The 10,279-nt window shown below is 37.0% G+C and overlaps 2 protein-coding genes across 2 annotated transcripts; both read left to right on the plus strand.

Annotated features, from left to right (window-relative positions):
* Positions 1-290: 290 nt before the first annotated feature.
* Positions 291-4,572, plus strand: lmod1b (leiomodin 1b (smooth muscle)). Its single transcript, XM_079857779.1, has 3 exons — positions 291-822; positions 1,554-3,302; positions 3,496-4,572. Exons 1-3 carry the CDS (start codon positions 553-555, stop codon positions 3,520-3,522), a joined length of 2,046 nt encoding a protein of 681 aa, XP_079713905.1. The 5' UTR covers positions 291-552; the 3' UTR covers positions 3,523-4,572.
* Positions 4,573-6,362: 1,790 nt separating this feature from the next.
* timm17a (translocase of inner mitochondrial membrane 17 homolog A (yeast)) lies at positions 6,363-9,617 on the plus strand. The gene is made up of 6 exons (XM_079856804.1): positions 6,363-6,460; positions 7,310-7,409; positions 7,529-7,592; positions 8,270-8,398; positions 8,574-8,684; positions 8,763-9,617. Exons 1-6 carry the CDS (start codon positions 6,435-6,437, stop codon positions 8,831-8,833), a joined length of 501 nt encoding a protein of 166 aa, XP_079712930.1. The 5' UTR covers positions 6,363-6,434; the 3' UTR covers positions 8,834-9,617.
* Positions 9,618-10,279: the final 662 nt, after the last annotated feature.

Below are 10,279 nucleotides of genomic sequence, written 5' to 3' on the forward strand. Positions count from 1 at the left end.
AATTTGCTTCCATTAAGATGAAGCATAATCATTTCAAATTTATGAATAGCATATTCTATTGAACCACATTAAACTGATTCCTGGAATAGCACAGCAGCCTATAGTATCCAACCTGTTTCTATAACATTCTTTAACATCACTGGAAAAAATATTTTCAGTAGACTAGGCTACTCAAGGAATCCTGAATTCCTAACAGGAAGTAACAGTACGTTTCTGGGATGCTTTTGAGTTTTAGTAAACCATATCCTTCCCAATTGCCTTTAAAGGACTATGTACCCCCATCTAAATATGGTCATGTGCTCGATGGATTTCAAGGAATGTCCTAGCACTACAAACTTACGCTGACAGTCCATCGCGTCTCGCGCTGCTCCTCGGGTTTCTTTCACATCCAGAAAGGCTTCAATTTGACTCTTTTCCTCGTTTTTCATCTTCACTTTCTAATCTGACAGCTCTATTAATGAATGATTTTTTTTCAAAAGGTAAAATAACTGAAAAATACACGGATATCTTCAGCAAATTCTACAGAGGTTTTTGTCATTATTGAACGCAACTATGTCCCGGAGGAAAGTGAGGGGACTCACTAAAACCGGGCGACAGGTGAGCGAGGACCCGGACCTCGACAGCTTGCTGTCAAACCTGTCACCCGAAGAAATGGAAGAGCTGCAGAAAGAGGTATCAGTTGTTCCCGATCCAGATCCGAGTGAAATAATCGTTGTGGACCAAACGGATTTAAAACCAACCGCGCCAGTTAAAAAGGAATCACAATTGAGCAGCCAGACCGATGATTTCAAATCCCGCTTCCAGAGAAACCTGTCAACGGAGGTAAAATATTCACTAGCTTGCCTACCTTAAAAGTTTGTCTATGGAAATTTGAATACTGGAGTTTAACCTAACATGCTTATAGTAGGACCTTGAAGACATGGCAGAATAAATGAATAAAAGTAGGCTAATGTGGCTTGACAGATGTTTTGTTTGTATATGTAGGCTATTTGTATCATTTTATGACACTTGCATAATGTCCACCTTATTTTTTGTAACATTTACAAATTAGACTTGTACAAACTTTAACTGTAAAAGGCTATGCAATGTTTACTTTTTTACTTTTTAATTTAAATACATAATACAAGCAGGATAAATGTATACCTAATGGAGTCTCTTTGGATATTAAAGACTCTTGAAATGTTGGCTCAGTTGAAGTTCCTTGGTTGATTGCTCCTTTGCTCACTGCCTTTTAAGGATAAGTCTGCCAAGGCTGGAGCTTTCCAGTGAAAAAGTGCAGCTCACAAATCAAACACTCAGCCACTGTGCAAGTTTACATCTTCTTCACTGTGAAACAACCGACTGTGCATAGTGTAAACATCCCATGTGCATGCACTACAGCTTTTATATAACCATCTGTGTCAAAGCAGTGGCTTTAGTTGAATATTTTCATGTTAGTATGTAGGCCTAAGCCACTGGTTTTTCCTCCAGTCGGTTCACCCAAAACAAACATATAAATTTGATTGTATATGTCGGCATAATTTGTCCATAATTTATACATGTTTGATCCTCAGGGAGAGCCGAAGAAGGAGAGCCGGAAGCAAGAGTACCTGCGTAAGATGGGCCTGAGCCAAGAGAAGAATACCTCCACGTCTGACAGCAGAGATGGAGAACTTCAGAGGAGCCCCTCCACCTCTTCCTTCCCTAAATGTGATGATAGAATGGTGGACAGGACCCGCAGAGTCACAGAGGGCACTAAAGATGACAAATCTGCCCTTTCCAAGAAGGATGAGGAGAGTGAGAGAAAAGTAGAGGTGAAAGAACAAATTGATGGGAGTAAACTCAAAGACAGAAGAGAGATGAGAGAAAGTAGCAGCAGCAAAACCAAAGAATTAATTTCTAAGCTTCAGGAGAAAAAGGAGGATAGTAAAGAGAAAAATAGAAAGGAAGACAGTCGGAAAAGGGAATCTGTGGAAAGTAGAGCAAAGGAGATGATTTCTAGGCTAAAGGAGAAAGAGGAGAAGGAAAGGGAGAGAAAGGAAGAGATTAGGAAGAGAGAGGAGAACAAGACTAAAGGCTATCCGTCCAGGTTAGAGGAAAAGCAAAATCAGGTTCTAGAAGACAAAACAAAAGAAGAGGACAAGGATGAAAAACTAATAAGAAGGTCAAGCGAGAAGACGAAAGAGGGCCCCACGTTGGAATTGAGGGGACTTGCCGAAAATAAAGAGAAAGAACCTGAAAAGAACGATGAAAATTTGAAGAAGCCACAGGAATATAATGCAAAAGCAAGCGATAAGGAAAAAGAGGATGTTCAGAAACAAAATGAAATCATAAATGAAATTCATGAACCCACCAAGGAAGTGAACATTGGAAACTGTGTCTCAGACACTATTTCAAAAAGTAAGACCAAAGAAGAGGAAGAGGAGGATGAGTCGGCCAGTATGTTTGATGAAGACCTTGAGAGAGTTCGTCGCAATGATCCAGGCATGACTGAACTCAATGTGAACAATTCTGAGGTCATAAAAACCAAAACGCTTATTCAGTTCGCAGAGGCCTTGAAAAACAACACACACATCAAAGCGTTTTCTTTGGCTAACTGCCGTGCTGATGACCATGTGGCTTATGCTATTGCAGAGACCTTACGCATTAACAAAAGTATCACTAGCATCAATTTGGACTCCAATCTACTTACTAGCAAAGGCATCATGGCCCTGATCCATGCCCTCCAGCACAACTCCACACTCACTGAGCTGCGCTTCCACAACCAGCGACACATCATCGGAGGGAAGTCTGAGATGGAAATGACCAAAATCTTAAAAGAAAACACAACTCTTCTGAAACTAGGCTACCACTTTGAGTTAGCTGGTCCTCGTATGACCATGACCAGTATTCTTAGTCGCAATATGGACCGTCAGCGACAAAAGCGGTTGCAGGAACAGAAGCAGGCTCAAGCCCAAGGTGCTGGAGACAAGAAAGACTCATTAGAAGTTCCAAAACCCGGCTTTGGTAAAGCCTCCCCGAGAGCCTCGCCCAGGCCGTCTCCTATACCTTCTCCCATACCGTCACCGGCCCCATCGCCCAAGTTGACTCATAAGAAAAGGGTCAGTGGGCTTGGTGGTGGACCACCTCCGCCACCACCACCGCCTGGAGGACCACCACCACCTCCACCTCCAATGCTAGACGGAGACTTCCTGAAGAACTCCCTGACGCCCGTGTCACAGAGGAAGCTTGATGATAGGAGTGGAGGAAAAGGAGGAGCTCAAAATACAAGGGACCAACTTCTAGCTTCCATTAGAGGCAGCAATATCAAAAAACTCAAAAAGGTATAAAATTATTCATTTTAAAAATCATTTACATTAAAAAAACATATTGGCCTATTTAAATTATATACAATCTTGCAAGTAATTTTTTTTTAATTATCCTGAAGCTTTCCTGTAGATACATTGGGTCTCATATTCAGAGGTTTTCCTGTTTTCCCTGAGAGAGTTTGAACTCATAATTAATTGCTTTTCACAGGTTGCAATACCAAAGCTGTTGCAGTAAGCCGGCAGTGCAGAGAGATAAACATGAATGAAGAAAAAAAGACAGGAATGAAAGGACAGACATCTCACAGACCTTGAGAAGATCAACACTCAGAATCTTCCATACAGAGTCTTTACTGCTGCCCTACAGTATGGAAGACAAGTATAGGTTCGTATAGATGGTGATTATTCCATTGAATGCACAGCTTCTGCCCAGGGGTCTTTGTACAAAATACACTGGACGATTTAAAGAAACGGAAGTGTGGTGCAGTCGTGGGCGCTTAGAGGTTTCGATGGCCTATGGAACTGCAGAGAACTTGATGGCTTGCTTGTCATTTGCACTAAATGAATCATTTCATATGATAGATTTACTAGTGTGTGTTTGGTATGTATGTGGATGTTGAGTAGATGTTTGTTTCGGCAGTAAAATTGGATCTTCTTACATCTGACTGAATTGAACTATGTACGAAATAAAACAATCACCTGGATTTTATCCTAGTATTTTGGGTTTGGGAATCTCTATAGTAAAAGTTCTTGCTGATCAGAGATTAAAGGTGGGATTCAAATGTTTTTTTTTAAATCACATATTGTTTCCATGGTACAGATTCTTCAATACCTTATATTTTAATGAGTGAATGTGAACGAGAACAGAATTACAGCATTTAGGAGAAAGGGATGGATAATCAGATCTATGTGAATATGGCTGCGTAAACATACAAACTACAAAACATGTTTTTTTTATCTGAAATTTTCTTAAAACTTATGTAATCCATTGAGTATATATAGATTTTAATCACTGCTAAGTGTAATTTTTTTTACCATCCATCTGTAATTTATCAAACAACATTAAAAAATGTAGAGAGATTTTAATTTGGGAATGTAAGCATTCTCTTCAAGAGCACACTTAATGGAAGTTAGAGCAGAATGTTATGCTCATTGAAAATAAGCTGTGTCGAATAAAATTCTTATATCAGGTTTCAGCTGTGACAATCCAGTAATTCCATTTGTGTTATGTAGAAAATTCTAATTGTTTTTGGAAGAATCTGCATGAAAAATATATGATTGGTCCAACAAAAACACCTGAGTCATGTGATTTTATTTGATTATTTTCAGGTCATTGTCAGAATAATGTCAGAAAACTTTTTCACTGTTGTTTTAGTATTAATTTTAGTTATTTTAATGTGCTTTGCCATTTTTTTTAGATTTTTTTTTATCTTTAGTTTATTTTTATTTCAGTTTTACTTTTAGTAATAATTGGAACTGCAACTTATTTTATAAATTGAAACTTTTCATCCAATATTTATATTTTATTTTGTCTTTTTTTCAACTACTGAGAACAATTATTCATAGTTTTATTTTTAGTTCAAATAAAACCACTGGTTTATGTCAATACAAACTCCTTAAAGGCATACTTCACCCTTTAGTGAGTTTGTCTTACAAAAGTGAACATATGTCATCATATCTTCTTTTATGTTCCACAGAAGAAAGTCATACAGTTTTGAAAGGACATGATGAGTAATTGACAGAATTTTCTTGGATGAACTATCCATAACTATCAACACTGTTAGAGTCACATAAAGAATGCATATTAACTTGCAATACTATGTAAACATATCTTTTAATTTACTCCAATCTAACCTTCTGAGTCATTTTGTGGGGATATACAAATGCTGTAAAAGCTTTAGAGTCCAGTTCAGAGCCATAGATAGAATGAATGGTTCTAGTGTTAGTGAGTAGCTCTTCACATGATCACACAGATCCCATAAAGGGCTGTAGCACGCTTCCAGAGCTACAATGAGTTCCTTGGGCATGAAAAAAAACAGTGATCTAATGCATTGTTGCTAATGCCACATAGTTCTGCTTAGCTCATTTGGTCACTAGAATAAAGAACTATACACAAAGGCTATGTAGGATAACGACAAACAAAAGACCACACCACTTGTGATGTAACATTACAAATTACATTCAACCTGGTCACAGGTTTAAAGCTCAAAAACTTTTCCCTCTTTTCTTAGGGAATTATGATCTTCAGATAAGTGGCAGGTGCTTATTGCAATGCATAGATTACAGGATATACATGACCACTGGGGCTAGAGGTAATCACTCAATAGTCTGTTGTTCATCTTTTTCAGAGCTCTTCAGAAATGTTCTTCTGAAACTGGAGTCTGAAAGTTGATTGGAATCGAAGCAAGCTTGTTTATATTTTGATTGCCCCTGACTAACCCTCGGGACTGCTAAAATGTCTATATTTGGTCATTTCTCAATGCAGGCTCAGACTGCATCTCATTCCTTTCCCCTTCCTAATAATGGAAACATAGCCAACCGCGTGTCGGACTCAGAGCAATAACATAGAGGCGACATGAAGTCGAGAGAGGTTTTTGAATTATGTTTTACCGCAGAGTCATCAACCTACTTTTAATGCAGCCCCATCTCCTCTAGGCACAACGAAGAGGCTCTACCATAAAGAACAGTTTTATTAGCCACTTGACAACTTTAATTTTTCTAAATTTAAAGTGGCTATGTTGTGATATCAGGCATAATTCTCATATAAAGTATCATTTTGGCTTATAGCCTAAATTATGTTTTTAGCTAAGTTAGCTAAATTCAAAAGCACTATTATAAGATACAATTTTCTATTTTGTTTAGTCCCTATAGTAAAAACCATGTGTGGGGGTAACAAGATGGGGCCTCGTAAACTATAATCCATTATTGTCTATGGTGGACGAAATTGAGTTACCCATTTGTGGGAGCTCTGTCTGCATATTGTCTCACTGTAAATGGTTGGTAATTTGTGTGAATACTGCCACTAGAGGGGCCTCTAGCAATTCAACGATCACAAAGAAAAAGACAGCAAATGACCACGCGAATAACCTTACGTCACTCACTGCAACAGCACGTGCTTTGTTACGTCAGTGGGAAGAGGAAAAGAACAAAATGGAGGAGTACGCGAGGGAGCCTTGGTGAGCCGACAGTTCAAACAACTTTTTTATTTGATGCATTTCGAACATTTATATTTGTTGTTATTATAACAGTTAAAATATTCTTTATTATTTATACGGTCTGATTAACTGTCAGGCTGTTTGACGCTCGAATTGTTGAGATATGGTCGGTTTACTGGATGTTAGTTAACACGATGTCCTTCAGTAAAGGCTTCTTGCTGTCAGTCCCGCACATGACCTTGTTCTGCCGGTGATCGGTTGATTTAGTTTCTACATTATTTTTTATAATATTATATATATATATATTGTTTAAATATTTAATCTATTAAACTACCACACATAATATAGGCTATTATTTCTATTAACATACAGTTAGTAGGATCTTTAGATAACTTAGCTAGCAATACGACGTGAAAGCAGTACTAACGTTATAGAAATGTGTCATATTTAAATAACATACCCATTTTCTGTTTCATTTATTGAGCGACATTATGGATACTTATTATGGATACTTCCTCGAGTAGGATTTCCACTAACGAAAGTGGTTAACACTTTATTTTGCAGTGTCCTTGTTAAACATCCTACATGTACTTACGTTACCATAGTAATGACAGTAAATTATGCATAATTACAAGTATCTAACCCTAAACCAAATTTAACCCTAATTATACAGTAATTACATGTTATTAATTAATATTACTTAGTACTTATTTGTATCTATACTCCGTAATAAGGGCACCTTAAAATAATGTTTGTAACCATTTTTTAAAACATGTTTACCAGAGTACTTTTTGCAAGGGTTGTTTGTTAGTAGCAGAGATGATCTTTATGCACTAGTGTTCTCATAATCATACTGTTGTTGTTTCTCAGCCCCTGGAGGATAGTGGATGACTGTGGGGGTGCTTTCACCATGGGGGCCATCGGTGGAGGGATCTTTCAGGCCGTCAAAGGCTTTAGAAACTCTCCATCAGTGAGTAATTCTCTCTGCTGCTGATAAAGCACTGTTGTTTTACTTAAAGTTAAGGGCCTGTAGTACTTTTGGGCCCAATGTTAAGATGTCATTGGTGTTTTTGTTTTTCATCTTTTTAGGGAATGAATCACAGAATGAGGGGTAGTTTGACAGCCATAAGGACCAGAGCTCCACAACTAGGAGGTAATGTTTAAGGGTTCAAAGGTTATATGTCACGTGTAATCCGAGTGAGACACTACAGTTCAAAAGCTTGGGGTTAAGATTTTTTTTAATGCTTTTGAATGGAGTGTCTTATGCTCAGCAAGGCTGCATTTATTTGATCAGAAATACATTAAAAATATTAATATTGTAAAATGTTATTTTTTATTTGAACACATTTTGAACATTTTCAGCAGCCAGTACTCCAGACTTTAACGTCACATGATCCTTCAGAAATTATTCTAATGGCTGATTTTAGTTTTATTTATTTGTTCAAATTAAAGGGTTAGTTCACCTAAAAATGAAAATTCTGTAATTATTTCCTCACCCTCGTGTCATTCCATTCCTGTAAGACTTTAATTCATCTTTGGAACTCAAATGATATTTTTTGGAACACAAAGATATTTTTAATAAAGTCTCAATTTAAATCTGTTCATCATATAAAGCGAACGTGTCTCTTCCGAAAATTTGGACTAAGCCACTCAATTCATATGGATTAGTTTTACAATCTCTTTATGAACTTTTTGAAGCGTCCAAGTGGTAGTTGCGTACCAGTCAATGGAGGGACAGAAATCGTGTTTGATGTAGACACCTAATTGGCTAATAATTCATGTATTTACTTTGAAAGATATTACAAAATACAAATGTTTGTTCATCATTAGGAAGCTTTGCGGTGTGGGGTGGCCTCTTCTCCATGATTGATTGTGGGCTGGTGAAGGTGAGGGGCAAAGAAGACCCCTGGAACTCAATCACAAGTGGGGCCATGACAGGAGCCATTTTAGCTGCAAGAAGTAAGTCAAATCTCAAACTAATGTAGATAACGATGTGGTCACATTTATGCAAGTTCTAATTCCTTGCCAGTTTATAAATATTTAAAATGCATTCTCTTAATATTCTTCTTTTTATATTTATTTATTTAAATGTATGTGTTTATTTGTGTGATATTAATTTCTTGTCTCATCACAGATGGACCAGTGGCCATGTTTGGCTCTGCTGCAATGGGAGGTATACTGCTTGCATTAATAGAAGGTGCAGGAATTTTGCTCACAAGGTTCGCCTCAGCGCAATTCCCAACTGGTAAGTGTGGCAAGTCATCCTTTGAGACTGAATAAACTCTATAAATTCAAATCAACCAACTTTATCTTTTCTCTACAGGCCCACAGTTTGCAGAAGAGCCTGCTCCCATGCCTGCTTCGTCATTCGGAGACTATAGACAGTACCAATGAGAAGCCCTTTAAAACTCAAGGCATTTTCTTATTCCATGAACTCAACTGAGACACTGAAGTTACAGTGAGGACCTCATTCATCAACAGAGCATGCCATCAACCACGAATGACTGTGACAGAAAGAATATAAAGGGCAAACACTATTGTCCCTGTTATTGTGTATGCCTTTTGCTATTCTCAGCCTTGTCATTGGCCTCTGGCTCACCCTATTTAAGTCATAAGGAAATCAGACTCAGACCTGTTTTTTCATCCATATTTTCTGTTTTTGTTTTTGTGACCTCATTTTGTCCTTGACACAGCTGGATATGTTTGATGAAGCTATAGGTATGCTGTTTGTCATTCTAGGTTTTTCATGTTGAGCCCTAATCAATTTGACTGTGTAAAGTGTGTTTGTTGCGTGTGTGAGTGTGTGTGCGCGCATCAGAGAGTTTAATACATGCCCGTGTACTGATTGTTTGCCTTAATGTAAACTTCATGGGCTTTGACAATATCATATTGGGGGGGTTTATTGACTGGTTTATGCCAAACCTTCTCTTGCAAAGCTTGTTCCTTCACAGTTTACTATTTGATGTAGCTATTTATTTTCTAGTACAACTTCCTAATTTCAAGATGTTATACTGTATTGTACTTTAAGGATTTCTCTACAGTGAATATTAGTAGTTTTGTTCAAATGCAGCAGAGAAAAAGTTGATGGATGGGACAGAGTTGTCTCTTCTGGTGCATATATGAACAAATTTAGGCTGAGAAACATAGTAAATAAACTAGTTATTACTCTGTGTGAAAAGCACGTAGATATCATTAAGTGTATAATGTACCATATTATTATTATAATATGGTAATTGCTTGTCTAAAACTAGACCTCCTTTTCAAAGTTCGTCCATTGAGTTAAGTAATAAAATAAAAAAGTTAGTGATTTTGGCCACTAGAGGGAAGTATAGACTCATAGTGGTGCACAGCAAGTGTCAAGTTGAAATGTAGATTTAACTTTAAATGTCTCCAAATAAGCCGATACCGAGACAAAAAAAGGAAAATTGTTAGAAAAATCATGATAGAAAAATGTGGGATACATTAGTCAAATACATTGGTAGAAATGTCATTTTCATTAAGGTTTTGAAAAAAACAAAAATTGAATTGAATCTAAATTGCAAAAGCAACTTTCTGACGTCAGGTTAATATTTTAATGACGTTTTTGGTTCAGATCCTCAGACACTTGATTGTAAAACAAAAATTCAAATAGCCATTTTGTTTCAGTCATTCGTGAACTGTAAATTGCTATAATCTAGATGGTTCTAGAGGGAAAACAATTCAGTGTAGTAAGTAAATCAGTAGAAAAAGATTAATCATAAATATTTTGGGATAATTTTATATTTATATGCTAAAAGTTAATTTTGCCAATTTTTAGAAGAACACATCAAAAATATGTCATATCATATCTGTATTTGACGT

This window comes from Squalius cephalus (assembly GCF_949319135.1).
Source record: "Squalius cephalus genome assembly, chromosome: 22".
Taxonomy (NCBI): Eukaryota; Metazoa; Chordata; class Actinopteri; order Cypriniformes; family Leuciscidae; genus Squalius; species Squalius cephalus.

Bases quoted from the DNA above. Each gene is read 5' to 3' on its own strand.
- timm17a (XM_079856804.1), top strand. From the start codon at position 6,435: ATGGAGGAGTACGCGAGGGAGCCTTG. The intron at 6,461-7,309 runs GTGAGCCGACAG...GTTGTTTCTCAG, and splicing joins GAGTACGCGAGGGAGCCTTG to CCCCTGGAGGATAGTGGATG. The intron at 7,410-7,528 runs GTGAGTAATTCT...TCATCTTTTTAG, and splicing joins GCTTTAGAAACTCTCCATCA to GGAATGAATCACAGAATGAG.
- lmod1b (XM_079857779.1), top strand. From the start codon at position 553: ATGTCCCGGAGGAAAGTGAGGGGACTCACTAAAACCGGGCGACAGGTG. The intron at 823-1,553 runs GTAAAATATTCA...TTTGATCCTCAG, and splicing joins AGAGAAACCTGTCAACGGAG to GGAGAGCCGAAGAAGGAGAG. The intron at 3,303-3,495 runs GTATAAAATTAT...TGCTTTTCACAG, and splicing joins ATATCAAAAAACTCAAAAAG to GTTGCAATACCAAAGCTGTT.